Below are 22714 nucleotides of genomic sequence, written 5' to 3' on the forward strand. Positions count from 1 at the left end.
TATGCAGTACTTACTATCAATATCAGTACTTTAATACCTGTTACTGCCTCTAATATTTGGAACAACCCTTTCTGAAGTGGTACAACACATTTTCTCTTTTTTACATATTACCTTACTTTTTATAGATCTGAAGCTTCAGAGCTAAATGGGTTTCAGACTATGGTATGTGGCTTACACTCTTCAGATTCTCTTCCTTGGCCACTTCATAACCATGAACTTAAGTGCAGGCAGCCTGCCTTCTAATACAGTGTTGTCCAACTACACAAAACTGCTGCTTGAGACCAATGCAGAGAAAACTGGTTCACACTTGAACTCAAAAGTTTCCAGCATCATTCAATGATGCTAAAGGAAGACTGCTCTACAGGTCTGGAGAAACAGTATCAGAATCTGAAACTGCAATAATGTGAAAAAGTAGTTCACAGTATGAAACATAAATATACAACAAAATTATTTATAAGAAAGTATAATTAGAAAAACAATATTTAATGTATTTGTTCTTGGCCTTCACACCTTGTAATATAGACTGAGGTCTATATTACAGACTACATACGGTTTTAGAGAGGTAATACTCCTACAGAAGCGATAAGCAATCTTTTATATACAACTTCTAACTCAAGAAATTACAGGTTGAATTTTTTTAAATAAAAATGTTTATCAAATCCCATGGAAAAGATGTGCGTGCATGCTCAGTTATGTCCAACTCTTTTGTGACTGTATGGGCTGTTGCCTGCCAGGGTCCTCTGTCCATGGGATTTCCCAGGCAAGAATACTGGAAACGGGTTGCCATTTCCTCCTCCAGGGTATGTTCCTGACCCAGGGATTGAACCCTCGTCTCCAGCACTGACAGGCAGATTCTTTCTCTTGCATTGGTAGGCTGATTCTTTACCACTAGTGCCACCTGGGAAGCCCTGCTGAACAGTCTTAAAACCTGGATGACCATCTTTACTGAAAAGAGAAGGTACTTAAAGCCAGCATTGTCTTCTGCCATTAAAATATTGATATCTAAGAAAAAGTAACATGGAAGGAGTTTTCACTCTTTTTATTTTCCAAACTAGATTATGTGCAGCTCCCCAAAGTCTCAGGTTTCTCAGTATCACCCTACACTCTCATGGCCCAAAGGATGTCATAGAATAAACATAAAAACTTGAATTACTTCAATAGCCATATCTTTATAACAGGAACTATTAACACCTATAATATAATAATAATAGGGTAAGTAGATTAAAATCAGCAGATCTGTGCATGTCACTCACTTTGACCATTGTTTCAGGTGAAACCTCTTCATCTGGAACCCAAAGCTTAGTTGTCTTTTTTCCTGGAAGCTAAACAAAAATTAAGGACTTTAAGATACAAATTCTCATATGTAATTAATATATAGAGAATGAATGAAATCTTTACCTTCTACAGCAACAGTCATTATATATGACTACGTTTTCTGTTACTTACGCAAAAAGTTTGAAAGACCTGTCTTCACTAGCACCAAAATGAACCTTATGCTCCCAGCTCCAGTTGGTTCTTTGCAAGTATGAGACAGGACTGACTTTAACAACTTATGTACACTTCCTTGCTTAACCCCCTTTAAGACTAATGTTTCATTTATTTAAGGCAGCCGGCAAGGAATAGGATAAAAATCAATGGAGCCAAAAAGGATACAGATGAGCCTTGAATAAGACAAGTTTGAACTGTGCAGGTCCACCAACATGTAGATTTTAAGTGAATACATACTACAGTAATACACTATATACAATCTATGTTTGACTGAACCACAAACGTCCAAGGAACCACATACAGAGAGCTGACTATAAACTGTAAAAAGATTTTTCCACAACACAAAGGGTTGGCAGCTTTAACTTTGATTTTGCTCAATGGTCAGCTGTAGTTCATAAACAAGGGGAAAGGTAGCTGCAAAAAGTCTTGAGCAGGGAACAAATATAAAGGCTTGCAGCTGAAGTAACAGAAAACATACATCAGTATCTTCCTACTTAAAGGCAACACACACTCACACCCACACACCCCACCCCACACCCATCCCTCTTACCCCGGTAGCTGGGCTGGGAAGCAAAAAAGTCAGTGTTAGTCAGTCATGTCCAACTCTTTGTGACCCCAAAGATTGTAGCCGGCCAGGATCCTCTGTCCAAGGAATTCTCCAGGCAAGTATCCTGGAGTGGGTAGCCATTCCCTTCTCCAGGGGATCCTCCTGACCCAGGGATCAAACCCAGGTCTCCTGCATTGTGTACTGTTTGCCGTCTGAGCCACCAGGGAAGCCCAGAAAACAAAACCAAAACCATAGAAAAATTTCAAAAAACAGAAAATATACAGCAAAAAGAAAACAAACAAAAAAACAGAGCTAGAGGATTGACATCTCCAGAAAAACACAGAAAACACCCTCCAAAAAGTCATCTTTTTAGAACAATCATAGAGTAATATGGAGATGATAAACTGAAAGTATTAAGAGATGTGAATTTACAGTAGCAGCCAGGGAATAAGTAAGGTGATCAAAGAGCTGAACCCAATCTTGGAACACAGGAGATCTCATTTTCCCCTCAACCTGACATGCGCCATTTCTAGTTGGAAACAGAAATTTGTCAAAGAGCACCTCAGATGACCTTCTAGCAACAGGATAGGTAGTTCCAATACAGAAGGCAAGTTCCCCAGACACACAGAGCTATTTACAAATAGTTTAAGGACCAAGTCTTCAGGAGAGAAGCACCTTCAAAGCATGAAGTGGAAATAATGAAAAAAAGAATCTCATTAGAAACATACTGACGAAATTTCTGAACCAAGAACATCCCCCAAAATCCCAAAGCTCCCATAGAGGAACCTACCAAAAAAAACAAGAACCAGATCAACTTCAGATTTCTTGGTGGCAAGACCACATGCCAAAAAACAATGTTCTGAATTTTCCACAGCCAAGAGAGTTGAAAAATAAAATTCTAATATTTAAGAATAGGGAGAAAAATATTTTCAGAAATCTTTCAAATTACAAGCCAGTTTGAAAGAATTATTCAAAGATGCCTTCCACATAAATATTTAATTCACAAGAAAATTCAATCAGCATAAATTATTACAAATAGAAAATAAAAAACATCGTAAGATCTTCCCTGGGTTGGGAAGATCCCCTGGAGAAGGAAATGGCCATCCACTCCAGTACTATTGCCTGGAAAATCCCATGGACAGAGGAGCCTGGCAGGCTACAGTCCATGGGGTCGCAAAGAGTCGGACATGACTGAACGACTTCACTTTCACTTTCTTTTCACAAGATCAATAAACAGACAGGTTCAAAAATTAAAAAAAAAAACATAATAGATGCAATAAAACTAAAAACAAACACACAAAAAATCTAAAACTAATGGACAAATATACTAGTCAAGATGAAAAAGCATATAAACGGGGTATGGAGTTAAATGGGATACTAATATTTTAATAAAAAGTTTACTGACATATTTTTCTTTAATCTTATAAGATACAAAATTATGAACATCTGTAAAACTAGCAGGATAATGTCAAATAAAAATGATTTTTTAAAAAAAGATTAAAAATTTCATCATTATAACAGAACACTTGAATATACCTCTTTCAAAAACTGATAGATTAAGTTGAGATGAAAAAAGGTAAGTACAGAAAATACATGTAGAAATATAAGAAAATATGTAGCAATAAAATATTTATGGATAAGGAAACGATCAAAATGAGCCTTTCTCATAATTATGATGAAAAGTGAAAAAGAGTTTAGCACAAGATAATAAGATTAAAAACTATAAAATAACTGCCCAAATTCACCACCAACAAAATAATTCTTAAAACTGAAATACCTAACAAAGCTGTATAAGAGAAATATTTAAATCTGCTTACAGAGAAAACTACAAAATTTTAATTAAAGACACATTGTAGATGAGCAAACTAAGCAATGGGAAAAAATACAGGCTGTATAAGAATGATAGCACTGCAGATGATTGGAAGGAGAGAACACTCTAGAAATTATGCTGGGAAAGTTGGTTCTCCTAATGGAGAACAGAAAGAAATGGAGTTCTTGAGTCACAGCATACAAAAAAAGCAAAAAAAATCAAAACCAGATGGATTAAAATTTTTATGTGTGAAAAGAAAACCTTAAAACTTTAAAAACAACGTATGAGAGACTATTTTTATGACAATGGCATAGGAAATAATTTCTTAAGATATAAAAAGCACTAACTACAAGATAAAAGAATGATAAATTTAGTTACATTAAAATTAATAACTTTTGTTCAAAGGACACTATGAAGGGAATAGAAAGATACACCATAAATAGGATTTTATACATTTTATGAACACACTTTAACATGTACCTGAAAAAAATATGTGTGTTAAGATTACCTGTGAGAAAAACATAAACAACTCAAGAAAGAAAAAAAGGCAAGACATCAAGAGGAATTTCAGAAAAGAGGCAACATGAATGATGACTAGACACATTCTTAGTAATCAGGGAAACGCAAATTAAGAGATATTACTTTATATTAATTAGACGGACAAAAATTAAGTAATTTGACAATAATGTCATATGCTGCTGAAAGGAAAATAAGGTTTTACAACTAGTCTGAAAAATACTTCAGCAATAAATTGAAAAATTAAATGTATAGACTGATGGTCGTAAGTATACCACTCTTGTGAATGTAACCTGGAGAAATTTGTACTCATAATGCATCGGAAGGTTCTATAAAGAAGAAAAAAAAAAATCACAGGAGCACTGTTTAAAACAAGAAAGAAATGGAAATATACCATGTGTCCATTAAGAAAATGAGATATACTTCACACAATGATATAATAAAGAGCAATGAATGAATGAACTACAGCTAGATTCAACATCAAGGGTTATTCTAAGAAACAAATCCATAATGATAACAGCAAGTCACTATATACCATATATTGATATATATATATCATAAACCTTAGGAACAAGCAAAACTAAACAGGTACATTGTTTTGAGATAAATATACAGTTAAATGGTGCTTTGTGGTTAGCTGGGGCAGGAAAAAAACAGAAAAGTTAGGAGAGTAACATCACCAGATGCTAACAGTTCTTGGGTATTGAAAAGAGAATAACTGAGATGTGAGCCTGGCACTAAAATTGCTTTTCTGATATATAAATGATGGCTGATTCTGAAAGTGAAAGAGGTTTAAAGGTTGAGCAATGTTTTGCATCACTGTCACAGAGCTAGAAGGAAAAAGAAAATGGAATTCTGAGTCCAATAAAGAGTAGAGTCTTTGTGTGGATCACAACAAACTGTGGAAAATTCTGAAAGAGATGGGAATACCAGAACACCTGACCTGCCTCTTGAGAAACCTATATGCAGGTCAGGAAGCAACAGTTAGAACTGGACATGGAAGAACAGACTGGTTCCAAATTGGGAAAGGAGTACATCAAGGCTGTGTATCATCACCCTGCTTATTTAACTTATATGCAGAGTACATCATGAGAAACGCTGGGCTGGAAGAAGCACAAGCTGGAATCAAGATTGCCGGGAGAAATATCAATCACCTCAGATATGCAGATGACACCGCCCTTATGGCAGAAAGTGAAGAGGAACTAAAAAGGCTCTTGATGAAAGTGAGAGGAGAGTGAAAAAGTTGGCTTAAAGCTCAACATTCAGAAAACGAAGATCGTGGCATCCGGTCCCATCACTTCATGGCAAATAGATGGGGAAACAGTAGAAACAATGTCAGACTTTATTTTTCTGGGCTCCAAAATCACTGCAGATGGTAACTACAGCCATGAAATTAAAAGACGCTTGCTCCTTGCAAGGAAAGTTATGGTCAACCTAGACTGCATATTAAAAAGCAGAGACATTACTTTGTCAACAAAGGTCTGTCTAGTCAAAGCTATGGTTTTTTCTGTGATCATGTATGGATGTGAGAGTTGGACTATAAAGAAACCTGAGCACCGAAGAACTGATGCTTTTGAACTGTGGTGTGGGAGAAGACTCTTGAGAGTCCCTTGGACTACAAGGAGATCCAACCAGTTCATCCTAAGAGATCAGTCCTGGGTGTTCACTGGCAGGACTGATGTTGAAGCTGAAACTCCAATCCTTTGGCCACGTGATGCGAAGAGCTGACTCGCTGGAAAAGACCCTGATGCTGGGAAAGATTGAGGGCAGGAGGAGAAGGGAACGACAGAGGACGAGATGGTTGGATGGCATCACCGACTCAATGGACATGGGTTTGGGTGGACTCCAGGAGTTGGTGATGGACAGGGAGGTCTGGCATGCTGCAGTTCATGGGGTCGCAAAGAGTCGGACATGGCTGAGCAACTGAACTGACTGACTTGCTAAACAACCTTGAGTTTTGGGTGGATCCCAAATAAAAACACCCTAAACATAAAAGTGATCAGAAAAACAATCAGCCTCTCAAAAACTGAAGCCCAGTTTCCAATCACTGCATTCTTGATTGAATGAAAATTATTTCAGAGCAGCTCAACTGCCTATCACAGAAGCAAAAATAAATCTTCTTTGGAAGAATTATAAAATTATCCAGAGCTTCCAATTATCTCTATAACTTTTCATATACAAAGCGTGCAGCTCAATCAACAATAATGTGTACAAGGTAAGACCTGACCAACAATCAAGCGAAAACCAGACAGAGAAAAAGAGCCACTGGAGATACAGATATTGAGACTAACTCACATAAATTTTAACATAATTAGAGGTGCTGAAAGATTAAATGGTAAGAAAAAGAATTCTGGCAGGGAACTAAAAATTTTATTTAAAAACTCTAAGGAAATTACAGGAAAAAATATATAAACATTGCAATTAAGAATTCAATTTTATGGGTTTAACATAAGACTCAACAAATCTGAAGAGAGGATGAGTAAATTCAAAGATGGGTCAGAAGAAAGCAAAAATGAAGCATGAGCAAGCAGAAACAGGTATACCTCGGAGATACTGCAGGTATGGTTCCAAGCAACCACACTAAAGCAAGTATTGCAATAAAGCAAGCTACACAATGTCCTGGTTTTCCAGTGTACAAAAAGTTATGTTTACATGATAATATGGTCTATTAAGTGTGCAATAGCATCGTGTCTAGAAAAACAATGAACAAACCTTAATACAAAAATATAAACGAAAAAGCTATAATAACTATTAATAGTAATGACTATTCAGGTCTTTCGCCCATTTAAAAAAATTGGGCTGTTCGTCCAGTTGTTGAGTTTTAAGCCTCTTATCAGATTTTATGATTTTTCAAATATTTTCTCCCATTCTGCAGGTTCATTTTTCACTTTTTTCAAATTAATAATTCTCTTTTTTTAAAAGGATATAATTGGCATATGACAAATCAGTTCTACAGGTATAATGATTCAGTATTTACATATATTGTGAAATGATCACCACAGTAAGTCTAGTGACTACCCATCACAACACAGCTACAATTTTTTTCCTATGATGAGACACTTTCAGACCTACTCTCAGCAGAAACTTTCAGATATATCAGGCAGTATTAATGATGATAGTCACCATGCTGTACATGACATTCCTTGACTTATTTTCTAACTGGAAGTCTGTACCTTTAGAATTCCTTTACCCAATTCACACATCCTTCATCCCTAGCCTCTGAAAACTACCACTGGATCTCTGTATCTATAAGTTTGAGAGTTTTTGTTGCTGTTATTTGGGGTTTTTTAAAATTTGATACTGCATGTAAGGAACATCACATGGTATTCATCTTTGTCTATTTAACTTAGCATAATGCCCTCAAGGTTCATCCATGCTGTCACAAATAGCAGGACTTTTTCCTTGTTTTTAATGACTGATCAATATTACATTGTATATATACACCACTTTTTTCTCTATCCATTCATCCATTAGATGGACACTTGGGTTGCTTCCATGTCTTGACTGCTATAAATAATGCTGCATTGAACATGGGGGTGCAGAGATCTTTTTGAATTAGTGTTCTCATTCCCTTCAGATAAATACTCTGAAGTATTTATTACTGGATCATGTGGTGCTTCTATTTATTTATTTTTTCCCTATTTTTAATTTTTTGGAAGATTCTCCATACTGTTTTTCATGGTGGCTGTATCTATTTATATTCACACCAACAGTGCAAAAGGGTTCTTTCTCTTCACATCTTCACCAACACTTATTATCTATTTTATATTAGTCATTCTAAGAGAAATGAAGTCCTATCTTTTTGTGGTTTTGATTTGCATCTCTCTGGTGATTACCGATGTTGAGCACTTTTCATACAATTACTGATGACTTGTTTGCGTTCTTTGGAAAAATGTTGCTTCTGCCTATTTTTTAATCAAACTCTTTTTCTGCTATTGAGCTATACGTGTGATTTATACAATATGGACATATTAGGTACATGATTTGCAAATATTTTCTCTCATTCTCTCAGTTTTTGTCTGAAAATGTGTTTATGTTGCATTCCCTTTTTAAAGGATATTTTCTCCAGGTTTAGAATTCCAGATTGGTACTTTTCTTCCACTCAATAATTTGAAGTTATTATTCCATTATCTTCCATTTTCTAATCTTTTCTCGAAGTCAGGTGACAGTCTTGTTCCCTGGAAGGCTTTTGATTGGTTCTAGTTTTACTATGATGTATCTAGTGAGCTTTGTGTTATACTGATCCTACTTGGAGTTTGAATGTATAGCTTTGATGTCTTTCATAAATTTTGAAAAATTTTCTGGCATTATCACTTCAAATACTATTTCTGTTTCATATTCTCTTTCCTATCTTACTGTAGTTCTAATTACACACTCTAAATATACAAATTTTTACTGTAATCCAACTGTCTGACATACTTTTTCTATACACACAAGAATTGTCTCAATAGGCTTCACAAATGCTGTGTTTTCTACAAATTGAAGGTTCGTGTCAAGTATCTATCAGTGCTATTTTTCCAACAACATTTGCTCACTTCATATCTGTCACATTTTCATAATTCTTGCAGTATTCCAAATGATTTCACTATTATTACATTTGTTATGGTGATAAGTGACTAGAGATCTTTAATGGTACTACTGTAACTGTTTTGAGGTGCCATGAATCACACTCTTTAACACAATGAACTTAATCAGTAAACGTGTGTGTTCTGACTGCTCTACGGACTGGCCTTTTCCCCATCTCTCCCTCTCTCCTCAGGCCACCCTATTCCCTAAGATACAACAACACAGAAATTGGGAAAATTAGCAAACCTATCATGGACTGTACATGTTTAAGTGAAAGGAGGCACTGCACATCTCTCAACTTCATAGCAAAAGCTAGAAATGATAAAGCCTAGTGATGAAGGCATGTCAAAAGCTACTATTAGCTGAAAATTAAACCTCTTGGGCCAAGTTATGAATGTGAAGGATAAGTTCTTGAAGGAAATTAAAAGTGCTTCTCCAGTGAAAATGTGAATGACAAGAAAGCAAAACACACTTACTGCTGATACGGAGAAAGTTTAATGGACTGGAGGGGAGATCAAACCAGCCTAACATTCCCTTAAGCCAAAGCCTGATCCAGAGCAAGGCTGTAACTCTCTTCAATTCTGTAAAGACTAAGAGAGCTAAGGAGGCTCCGGAAGGAAAATCTCAGGCCAGCAGAGATTGGTTCCTAATACTTAAGAAGCCATCTCTATGATACAAGGTGGAGCAGCAAGTCCTGATGCTGAAGTTGCAGCAAGTTATCCAGAACATCCAGCTTAGATTATTAATTAAGGCGGCTATGCTAAACCGATTTTTAACACAGAAAACTATCTCCTATTGGAAGAAGATGCATTCTAGAACTTTCACAGCCAGAGAGAAGTCAATGCTTGCCTCAAAGCATCATAGAACACGCCTACTTTTGATAGGGGCTAATGCAGCTGGTAACTTTAATCTGAAACCAACGCTCATTTACCATTCTGAAAATCCTAGTTTTACGGTATTTTTTTTACATATATGTATATCTAAAAATACACAAACACATGCATAAAACTCCACATGACTGTAGGGGTCAATTCTCCAAGACACCCAAACATACCCTGCCCCAAATATTCACACAATGAAGACAGAAAATCACTATATTTTTCCCCAGTATTTTCCCTCAGGGATCTTTTAATTCTCTATTGTATGCATAAAATGCAACAACTACTATCATGACAACCATACTGCAAACTAACCTGTCAATCTTCACATATTTAAAAAATAGATGCCATTACAAAACTTACATCCCTATAAAGTTGAAAGAGACAGAATCTGGTGGTATCTTGTATTTATCAAGGAAAGCATTCCAGGTCATAGCCCTGTGCTCAACTAAAGAGATGTTTCAATGTTGTTTCACTTTTAATGAAGATGCAGCATGGTAAAAAGATGGGAAAAGCTAAAAACAAATCAACCAAACTGAAGTGCTATTTACATCATTCCACTTCTCTTTTTGTTGCATAAAATTTTAGAAGATAGCATTATGAAGAATACACATCTAGAAAACATAAATTACCCGATCATTCATCAGAAGATCCTTCACAATGAAAGTAGCTACCAAAGACTTCAAAGGAGCAGCAAATTGATCTGGTGCAAGGAGAGCAATGTGACCAATAGTCACCAGTGGTGTGATGAGATGCTCCAGGTTGCTCGGATCTAGGCTCTTATGCAGAGGCTGAAAATGAGGAAAGGAAAATGATAAACTCCATAAACATGCAAATAAACTGGTCACATGTCTCATCTACAAAAGCTAAAAACCACACAAGTTCAATACATGGTATAAGCAGTGGTTCAAGTTACATCTAACTTTTACTGACAACTTTTATTAACTAGAAGGCATCATATTTAAGTACTTTCAGTTTTTCCCAAATTATATTTTAGATTGCATATATAAATATGTCAGCAACTGCTGAAAGTTGCTCAGTCATGTACAACTCTTTGTGACTGCATGGACTGTAGCCCATGAGGTTCCTCAGTCCATGGAATTCTCCAGGCAAGAAACTGGAGTGGGTAGCCACTTCGGCTCACCAATGCCTACTTCTATTCTACTTTCTGGGCATAAGGATGCTTTTCTATGTGCAGTCAGAAGTTCTGGTTACCAGAATGGGGATGAAAGTAAGGTATGCCATGTCTGAACTGAGGCAGACATGAACAGTGTATCTTTTCCACATTTTCACTCTATTTACTCACTGGTGGCTTAATACAAAGGATCCAATGGGACTCAAAGAGAAAAAGTGAAAGTGAAAGACAGTGAAGTCACTCAGTCGTATCTGACTCTTTGCGACCCCATAGACTGTAGCCCACCAGGCTCCTCTGTCCATGGAATTTTCCAGGCAAGAATACTGGAGTGGATTGCCATTTCCTTCTCCAGGGGATCTTCCTGACCCAGGGATCGAACCCAGGTCTCCCACATTACAGACAGATGCTTTACTGTGTGAGCCACCAGGAAAGAGAAGCCACTAGTCAAAAAGGGTCTGCGTGGCTAAAACACTGAATAGAATGCAATCAAAACACCCAAATGGACTTTTATCACGAGCAAAAAATAAGCTTTCATTATGGATAGTTACAAGCATTTTTGTGGATTTTTATAGCATCAAACATTAAGTATTATAACTAATAAAACTATTTTATTAATCTTATAGTAAAATAAAAATATTATTTTAATAATCATTTTGCTATAACAGAAGGAGACTGCTTATTTACTCACATAAGTTGATACCTAAAACATATTGCTCAATTTTTAAAATAAGATAATCAGAAGAGTGGCTATAGCACACTATCATTGGCATGAGAGAGGGGGAAGGGGACAAAAGATGTGTTTTGTGTATTTATATTACTTGTATAAGAATAAAATAGCTCCTGAAAAGTACAGTAGAAACTGGTAACACTGGCTGCCTCTGAGAAAAGAAACTGGGTAGCTGGGGAAATGGGGTTGAGATAAAGGTGTAGGTATTCTCCTATACTGAACACCAAGCATTCTAGGCTTGAAAAAACAACACAAAACTGTTCTTTTCCAACACATTGTGGCAATATGAAAAGCTTCACTTAATCAAAAGTAATGACAGTACTTCTTGCTGTTCTCAATGACTCCCTCAATACCTCCATTGCACATCTAAGTGATAACTTGTTTACATGAGAAACAGATAACTGATAGTGTACTTTTTTCCAATTCATTTATTATATTGTGACAATTTTCCACAATAAGATATTAAAATCATTTCTGAAAAACCAAAATTAATGATCAGTCTCTGGATTAATCAGAGAAGGCAATGGCAACCCACTCCAGAACTCTTGCCTGGAAAAATCCCATGGACAGAGGAGCCTGGTGGGCTGCAGTCCATGGGGTCGCTAAGAGTCGGACACGACTGAGTGACTTCGCTTTCACTTTTCACTTTCTTGCATTGGAGAAGGAAATGGCAACCCACTCCAGTGTTCTTGCCTGGAGAATCCCAGGGACGGGGGAGCCTGGTGGGCTGCCGTCTATGGGGTTGCACAGAGTCGGACACGACTGAAGCGACTTAGCAGCAGCAGCAGCTCTGGGTTAACAGTAATCTGATAAAGGTTAGATGTGTCTGTGAAACCTTTTCTCAGAAAGCCAGCCAATCTTCTATGTTATAGGAGAAGGATTACCAGGTAGGTTCTTGTAAAGATGAAGTTACAGATATTAAAATTAAAAGTAACCAATAAAGTCAAGCTATTATCAGCATTTTCCTCCTCCTCATCATTGGAGGGAACAAAAAGATTATTCAAGAAAAAAAAAAAGCTTTCTAGAAATCAACATGAGTCCACTGAAGTCATTCTCTTATTAAAAAATTAAATACTATAGAATATTACCTCCACCTCAATTTTTAATTATATTATGATTGAGTATCTATAGCAAAGATGCTGTTTAATAGATACAGAAAACTTTTTTTCCTCCTTTACTCCGCCTTTAATATAAATCATGAAAATATGACAAAATTAGCATAAATACTTCTAAAATAGACAGCAAGTCTGTGTATTTATGGTGGGTTAGTTTCAGCATAATTTCCAAATTGTTTTGACTTCATTCAAGGCTCCTAGACTATAACTACAAGATTTTTATAAATTTTCTGTTTAGCTTCTATTTGCAGTAAGAAGGCTAAAACTAGATTATAATAGCTTATAGTGAAATTGCCATACTTAGAAAGGGTACTGGTAATTCAAAGTACAGAAAAAATAAAATACATGCTGAAAAGACAGTCAGTAGGTATTTGGTCCTGTCCCAATACACCCAATAAGACATTTGGTCTACACACAAAGGTCCTTGATATTTGTTCATATTTGGTCCTGCCCAAAACATTCCAAGAGACATTTGGACCACACCAAAAGGTCCTTGATACTTGTTCCTGTCCAAAATATCTGGCATGGACCTAAACTGCAGTGGGTGTTTTGGAGAGCACCAACTATCAAGGATCTTTGGGTGTGGATCACATGACCTGCAAAGGAAAAGGCACATTTTAATCTAATATGAAATTAGGTCAGTCATTAAAGTACAAATTTATTTAACTTTAATTATAAATTATTATTCATGTATAAAACCCCACACACTTCAGTAGTATTTCATATATAGAAATCTAACTTCCAAAATCTGTAAACTGATAGAATAATCACCTATTACCTACTATATGAGTAACTATGATTTTATATGTAATTACTTATGAATGAAAAAAGTTTCCTAATACTAAATGTATAAAGTGACTTCAAAACTATTATACAACTGCTTGATTTCTAAAGAGCTAGCATTAAAAAGCTGAATCATCAGATATTTTCAAATTTTAACCAATCATTAATATTGATTATACTGATTCAAATTTGGAAAATTACAAAATGATACATCTCCAAACATGAACATTCTGTAAACTCATTCATATTTTTTTAACAATAACATGAAACAAAAAAATTTTTCTCTTTTTACCTCAAATATCTGTGCAAACTGGGTTTCTTTACTAGAAAATATTGCATGGATACAATGAATAGCGTATTTGGCTTGACGGGGGGGTCCTTTTTTAGACTTGTGATGTAAAACAGGAAGCAAAGCTCTAAAAAAAAAAAAAAATTACAGAAAAACAATAAACCAGAAAAATCATTATGACTTCCACTAGATACTTTAATGCTTGTATTTTTAAAGTAATGTTTCGTAAGAACAAAGAAACAAAAGTCATAGCATCTACTCACTCATTTTCAATCATCTATAATTTTGCTTTATAAACATCTATATTAAAATATAATACAAATACAAATAATTTTTCCTTTTTATTTATTAGTTATGAATACAAACAAGAATGGTAACCCATTTCTTCTTTTTAATGTCATTTCCATTAGCCTTTTCTATTTTATTATCATTGCTATTACTTTAGCTAAGCTTTTGCTACCTTACACCTAAGACCACCATAATGGGACTTAACTTGCTTCTTCTTTCTAAAGTCTCTTCCTCTTGCAGTTCATCTTTTAATCTATCCCCAAACAATCTATATGAAGGGAAATTTGATCATTTAACCAATACAAATTGAGTACTTGCTATAATGCCAGGCATTATTTAAAGTCCCAAATTGGTGCATTCATTCTACCAGCATATTAGGGATAAGACAAATGATAACACATTAAGTTAGCAAAACATCTGTTATGTTAAATTGTGGTAACTCCTATAAAGGGGGGGAGAAGAAGAAGAGGACAGCAATAGGGAACAGGCGTAAGTTTGTGACTGTGTTACAATTTTACATGTGATGCCTACAGAAGATCACTCTAGTAAAGCAACACTTGACCACAGTTATCAAAGAGGCAGGGAATGGGTCATCTAGCTACCTGGAAGAACACTGATGTATCATATCACTTCATTATATACAAACTTAAAGTCCTGAATAAGGCAGGCTCTCTTAGTTCAACTATTTTATATTTATTTCACAGTGGAATTAACTTCTGAATTCTCCTTGCCCAACTCACTGCTCCAGTTTAAAAAACAATCAGAGATAAATAATTCATAATAATAATAGCAGTTGCAGAAAAGATAACAATAAAATATAATAAAAAGACAAGTGACCAATTGAAGGGAAACGTCGTATTTCTGGTTACAGAGAAATGGTAAATATCCATAAAGTGTAAACACCTACAAACAGATAATGAAAATACCAATAGTATCACAGAAAAATGGGTTGGACATAACAGTAGAAAGCTCTTCAAAACCACCAAAAGTTCTTCAGTACCACCAAACCAGTTTTACAACAAACGTTAAAGGGACTTATATAGTCAAGAAATACAAGAGAAGAAAAAGATCTACAAAACCAACCCCAAACAATTAAGAAAATGGCAATAAGAACATATGTATCAATAATTAAATGTAAATGGATTAAACGCTCCAACCAGGAGACACAGACTGGCTGAATGGACAAAAAATAAGACCCATATATATGCTGTCTACAAGATACCCACTTTAGACCTCAAGACACATATAGATTGAAAGTGAGAGAATAGAAAAACATATTCCATGCAAATGGGAAGCAAAAGAAAGCTGGAGTAGCAATCCTCATATCAGACAAAATAGACCTTAAAATAAAGAATTTTAGAAGAGATAAGGAAGGACACTACATAATGATCAAGGGATCAATCCAAGAGGAAGGCATAACAATTGTAAATATCTATGCACCCAACACAGGAGCACGTCAATACACAAAACAAACACTAACAGACATAAAAGGAGAAGTTGACAGTAACACAATAATAGCTGGAGACTTTAACACCCCACTCACACCAATGGACAGCTCATCAAGACAGAAAACTAATAAGGAAACACAAGTCTTATATGATACATTAGATGAGATAGATCTCATTGATATCTTCAGGACATTTCATTCAAACACAGAACACACCTTCTTCTCAAGTGCACATGGAACATTTTCCAGGATAGACCACATCTTGGGTCACAAATCAAAACTCAGTAAATTTAAGAAAACTGAAATCGTATCAAGCATCTTCTCCGATCACAACACTATGAGACTACATATCAATTACAAGGAAAAAAAACTGTAAGAAACATAAACACATGGAGATTAAACAACACATTTCTAAATAACCAACAGGCTATTGAAGAAATCAAAAGGGAAATGAAGAAATTTCTAGAAACAAATGACAATGAAAACACAACAATACAAAACCTGTGGGATGCTGCAAAAGCAATTCTAAGAGGGAAGTTTATAGCAATATAATTCTACCTCAAGAAACAAGAAAAACATCTAAATACACAACCTAATTTTACACTTAAAACAACTGGGAAAAAAAGAACAAAAAAACCCCCAAAATTAGTAGAAGGAAAGGAATCATAAAGATCAGAGCCGAAATAAATGAAAAAGAAATCAAAGAAACAATACTACAGATTAATAACACTAAAAGTTGGTTTTTGAGAAGATAAACAAAATTGACAAACCTTTCACCAGACTCAAGAAAAAAAGAGAAGAATCAAATCAACAAATCAACAAAATTAGAAATGAAAAACGAGCAGTTACAAGAAACCACGCAGAAATACCAAGGATGATAAGAGACTATTATGAACAACTATATGGCAATGGCAACCCACTCCAGTACTCTTGCCTGGAAAATTCCATGGACGGAGGACCCTGGTAGGCTGCAGTCCATGGGGTCCCTAAGAGTCGGACACGACTGAGCAACTTCACTTTCACTTTTCACTTTCATGTATTGGAGAAGGAAATGGCAACCCACTCCAGTGGTCTTGCCTGGAGAATCCCAGAGACAGGGGAGCCTGGTGGGCTGCCGTCTATGGGGTTGCACAGAGTCGGACACGACTGAAACGACTTAGCAGCAGCAGCAGCAGCACGGCAATAAAATGGATAAACTGAAAGAAATAGATTCTTAGAAAAGATCAATCTTCCAAGACTGAACCAGGAGGAAATCAAAATTATGAACTACCCAACCACAAACACTGAAATTGAAGCTGTGATCAAAAATCTCCCAAAAATCAAAAGCCCAGAACCAGATGGCTTCACAGGAGAATCTATCAAACATTTAGAGAAGAGCTAATACTTGCCTTCTAAAACTCTTTCAAAAAATTTAGAGGAAGGAACACTTTCATACTCATTCTACAAAGCAACCATCACCCCGATACCAAAACCAGACAAAGACAACACACATAAAAAAATCTACAGGCCAATATCACTGATGAACTTACATGCAAAAATCTTCAACAAAATTTTAGCAAACAGAATTCAGCAACACATCAAAAAGCTCATACACCATGATCAAGTTGGTTTTATGCCAGGAATGCAATGGTTCTTCAATATATGCAAATCAATCAATGTGATACACCATATTAAGGAATTAAACGATAAAAATCATATGATAATCTCAATACATGCAGAAAAAGCCTTTGACAAAATTCAGCACCCATTTATGATTAAAACTCTTCAAAAAATGGACATAGAAGGAACCTACCTCAACATAGTAAAGGCCATGTATGATTAGCCTACAGCCAACATTATTCTCAATGGTGAAAAACTGAAAGCATTCCCCCTAACATCGGGAACAAGACAAGAGTGCCCACTTCCACTTTCACCACTATTATTCAACATAGTTCTGGAAGTCCTAGCTACAGCAATCAGAGAAGAAAAAGAAATAAAAAGAATCCACATTGGAAAAGAAGTAAACCTCTCACTGTTTGCAGATGACATAATACAAAGAAAACCCTAAAGATAATATCAGAAAAGTACTAGAGCAAATCAGTGAATTTAGCAAAATTGTAGGATACAAAATTAATACACAGAAATCACTTGAATTTCTACATACTAACAATGAAAAATCAGAAAGAGAATTTAAGGAATCAATCCCATTCACCATTGCAACAAAAGAACTAAATATCTAGGAATAAACTATCTAAGGGGACAGAAGAACTGTACAAAGAAAACTGTAAGACGCTAGTGAAAGAAATCAAAGATGACATAAACAGATCGAGAGATATTCCATGCTTCTGAGTAGAAAGAATCAATATTGTGAAAATGACTATACTACCAAATGCAATCTACAGATTCAATGTGATCCCTATCAAATTACCAATGGCAGTTTTCACAGAACTGGAACAAAAAATTTCACAATTCATATGGAAACACAAAAGACCCAAATAGCCAGAGCAGTCTTGCAAAAGAAGAATGGAGCAGGAGGAATCAACTTTCCTGACTTCAGATTATACTACAAAGCTACAGTCATCAAGACAGTATGGTACTGGCATACAGACAGAAATATAGACCAATGGAACAAGACAGAAAGCCCAGAAATAAACTCACGCACCTATGGGTACCTTATTTTTGACAAAGGAGGCAAGACTATACATTGGGGCAAAGACAGTCCCTTCAATAAATGGTGCTGGGAAAACTGGACAGCTACAGGTAAAAGAATGAAATCAGAACACTTCCTAACACCATACACAAAGATAAACTCAAAATGGATGGAAGACCTAAACCTAAGACCAGAAACTATAAACTCTTAGAGGGAAACATAGGCAGAACACTCGATGACATAAATCAAAGCAAGATCCTCTATGACCCACCTCCTAGAGTAACGGAAATAAAAACAAAAGCAAACAAGTGGGACCTGATTAAATTTAAAAGCTTTTCCACAGCAAAGAAAACTATAAGCAAAGTGAAAAGATAAGCCTCAGAATGGGAGAAAATAATAGCAAATGAAACAATTGACCAAGGGTTAATTTCCAAAATATACAAGCAGCTCATACAACTCTGTCAGAAAAACAAACAACCCAATCAAAAAGTGGGAGAAAGACCTAAACATACATTTCTCCAAAGAAGACAAACAGATGGTTAACAAACACATGAAAAGGTGCTCAACATCGCTCATTATTAGAGAAATGCAAATCAAAACTACAATGATATGTCACCTCACACTGGTCAGAATGGCCATCATCAAAAAGTCTACAAACAATAAATGCTGGAGAGGGTGTGAAGAAAAGCAAACACTCTTGCACTGTTGGTGGGAATGTAAATTGACAGTCACCATGGAAGATGGTATGCAGACTGCTTAAAAAACTAGAAATAAAACCATCGTATTGCCCAGCAATCACACTTCTAGGCATATTAGCCTGAGGAAATGAAAACTGAAAAAGACACATGTATCCCATTGTTCATTGCAGCACTATTTGCAATAGCTAGAACATGGAAGCAACCTAGACTCCCATTGACAGATGAATGGATAAAGAAGTTGTGGTAAATATACACAATGGCATATTACTCAGCCATAAAAAGAAACACATTTGAGTCAGTTCTGATGATGTGGATGAACCTAGAGCTTATTACACAGAGTGAAGTGAGCCAGAAAAAGAAAGATAAACATTGTATTCTAACACATATGTACGGAATCTAGAAAAATGGCACTGAAGAATTTACTTACAGGGCAGCAATGGAGAAACAGACATAGAGAATAGACTAATGGACATGCGGAGAGGGGAGGAGAGGGTGAAATGTATGGAAAGAGTAACATAGAAACTTACATTACCATATGTAAAATAGATAGCCAACAGGAATTTGCTGTATGGCTCAGGAAAGTCAAGCAGAGGCTCTGTATCAACCTAGAGGGGTGGGATGGGGAGGGAGACGGGAGGAAGGTTCAAAAGGGAGATGATATATGTATATCTATGGCTGATTCATGTTGGGGTTCGACAGAAAACAACAAAATTCTGTAAACCAATTATCCTTCAATAATAAAATTAAAAAGAAAAAAAAGAACTGGTTACTAATACTTTTACTAATTCATTTTATATATATATAATCATCATAGATTTAAAAGTTTTTAAATAAAATCTTAGATTATTAAATAAAGAATCTCTGGCTCATTCAGAATATATGTAAAATCAAGTGTAGTCTACATTATTTTTTCTTTTTAAAACTGCTTGCCAGTTACTTATTCAGTGATTTAAGTTTTCCTGACTAATTTCTTTGTTAAATATTATACTCCTCACTACTAAAGGGATAGTACAGGGTTGTCAATTTCTCATACACTTGACTTTTAAATCTTCTGATTTTTTTACTCCTATATTTTCTGAATGATTATTAGTGGAATATAAAGAGAGCCTTTATATCGGAGAAGGCAATGGCACCCCACTCCAGTACTCTTGCCTGGAAAATCCCATGGACGGAGGAGCCTGGAAGGCTGCAGTCCATGGGGTCGCTAAGACTTGGACACGACCGAGCGACTTCACTTTCACTTTTCACTTTCATGCACTGGAGAAGGAAATGGCAACCCACTCCAGTGTTCTTGCCTGGAGAATCCCAGGGATGGGGGAGCCTGGTGGGCTGCCGTCTATGGGGTCACACAGAGTCAGACACAACTGAAGCGACTTAGCAGTAGCAGCAGCAAAGACAGCCTTGGATTTCTAGATACTCATATGGCCATCTTGTTTCTAGTAGTTCTGCAGCTGATTCTCTTGGATTTTTCTCTTAGAAATATGATAACTTTGCTTCCTCTTTTCCAACAAATGCACTTTTTAATTTTATTTTCTTATGTAATTATATTGGCTAATGCTTTCAAAACAATGTTAAATCATGGCAGAGTTAGTGTATTTTCTCATCCTGCTACTGATTTTACTGGGAATGCTTGTGTATTACCATATGGTGGTAGATATTGGTTTGAGATATTTGGAGAAGGAAACGGCAACCCACTTCAGTACTCTTGCCTGGAAAATTCCATGGACGGAGGAGCCTGGTAGGCTACAGTCCATGGGGCCGCTCAGACAAGACTGAGAGACTTCACTTTCACTGGTTTGAGAAGTATGAAGGCATTAAAATCCTGTTTTGTTGGGTTTAACTATAAGTAAACTGATTTTCCTTTTTATTAGAAGCCCTTTCAGCATCTGTCAAAAAGATCTATTGTGCAGCCTCTCCCTTTTACTCATTTATATAAATGAATTATAACATGAACATCGAGTTTTCTTCTAATAGTAACCCTTTTTGTATTCCTGGAATTAACCAACATTTGGCCATAGTGTATTCTTGCTTTACTATAGTAAATTCTCTTTTTGCATTCAATTTTCATCAATATCAAAAAAATTTGTATCAGTTTTCTTTTGGAGGGGTATCTTTTATCTGGTTTTAGCATTCCTACCAGTTACCTTGGCTTTATATCTAAATGCTTTCCTTTCCCCCTCATGCCTGGAACAATTAAAAAGATTTAGAATTTCTACATGGTTTTATATATTTTTTATATATATATATTTGAAATACCCCTTTAACATAACTTTTATTGGCCCTTATTATTATTAGAGGGTAATTTTCTGAAATTCTTTTATAATTATAGCCTATTAGGATTTTTCCCCCCTACCTTCTTCCTGAGCCAATTTATTTACATCACCCTTTAAAAATTCAGATTTTCAAATCTCTAAAACATAGATATAGCCACACCTAAAACTTGAATACTGAAATTAAAATGAGAAAAGACAATCAGATATGCAAATAAGAAAACAAAAAGTTTGATTTAAAGGCATAAGCAAAAGTGAATGCAAAGGGAAAAGGGCACACAACTTGGTAGAAAGAGTGACCTCACAATAAAAAGGGGATAACACATTTTCTAAATCCTTGAATTCTAAAGAAAATCCTTCATTTGCCCTTAGCACAACTTAGCTAATTAGGAAAAACTTTAGTTACATTCATTTTCTGATCAAAACTTCCTAACTGTTGAATCATTAACTGTGGAAATCTTACGTGGTTGAAAAGAAATGTCAGCCCCATTACTGTTCTTGCTGTGCAGGATTTACCCTTTTTTTTTTTTTTTCCTTGATGTTTATGAAATCACTTCCATAATCTCTGAAAATTCAGTAAATTTCATTAGGATATTGAGAGAGCTAATCCTGAGACAGGTTGATAAGGAGTCCAGGACTATCAGTGAGGAAGAGGTCCAGAGTCCTCGAGAAGGACAAAGGGTTCTAGGGCTCGAGAAGGAGAAAGGGTTCTAGGGCTTTCAATAAGAAGAACTGCTTTGTCTCACTCAATATAACAATGTATCTTGCCTGAGAATATGTTTGTCCTTCTTAACAGGAACCTTCTGACTTTTCTTGTTACCTTGAGATGTGTATGTTATGGGAGTGGGTCTCTTAAGACCTTTCTATTGTTAGTTCTAATCTTGCTAATTTAAGATATATGTTGTGGGAGTGGGTCTGGGAAAAGTATATGAGGCCTTGGTAAGACTATTGGGGGGGGGGCACTCTCTGTCCCCCTTCTGATGAGTATGTCAGAAGCTTTCTCTGTCCTTTTTCACTTTAATACAACTCTGCTGCACAGAAGCTCTTGAGTGATCAAGCCTGGTCCCTGGTACCAAAGTTAAATCTTCTTTGGAGATCACAAATCCGACACCATTCACAGTAAGCTATCAATACCTTCCTAAAACATGAGTACTCTTCATTTCCAGATTCATGTTTTCATTCATTATTATTATTATTCATTACTATTATTTTTAAAAATTTTCCACTTTCCATTATACTGTTGTCTTCTCCACAGAAACCAATCATGACTTTCCATCAACTGCAATTCCTTAACTGCATTTCTTTCTTTCCCCACTATACCCATGTTCTATGCAGTTTCCTTAAGTTCAACAGACACCTTCCTGATTATTTTCAATACTGTTTACTCTGCTCCTTGCTGTTTATAATAAATTTCATTCTATAACAGAAATATGTTCCTGCTCCTCTTTATCCTTAGTTCTGTCATTTCTCTTTTTATGCTATATTATTTTTGTTCCTTTTTCCGAGATGTCATTTGCTGCTTAATTTT

General features: G+C 35.7%; 1 protein-coding gene across 4 annotated transcripts in view; it reads right to left on the reverse strand.

The window, feature by feature from the left end:
- PDS5B (PDS5 cohesin associated factor B) overlaps window positions 1-22714 on the reverse strand; it is a 183483-nt gene that overhangs the window by 36254 nt on the left and 124515 nt on the right. For all 4 annotated transcript variants that reach the window (XM_070380439.1, XM_070380440.1, XM_070380437.1 and 1 more), the window contains exons 20-22: window positions 13858-13981; window positions 10438-10596; window positions 1254-1322 (exon numbers count right to left, since the gene is read on the reverse strand). In XM_070380439.1, the coding sequence (XP_070236540.1) occupies window positions 1254-1322; window positions 10438-10596; window positions 13858-13981 (352 nt within the window). The remainder of the gene's footprint in view (window positions 1-1253; window positions 1323-10437; window positions 10597-13857; window positions 13982-22714) is intronic.

This window comes from Bos mutus, chromosome 12 (genome assembly GCF_027580195.1).
Source record: "Bos mutus isolate GX-2022 chromosome 12, NWIPB_WYAK_1.1, whole genome shotgun sequence".
NCBI classification, from domain to species: Eukaryota; Metazoa; Chordata; class Mammalia; order Artiodactyla; family Bovidae; genus Bos; species Bos mutus.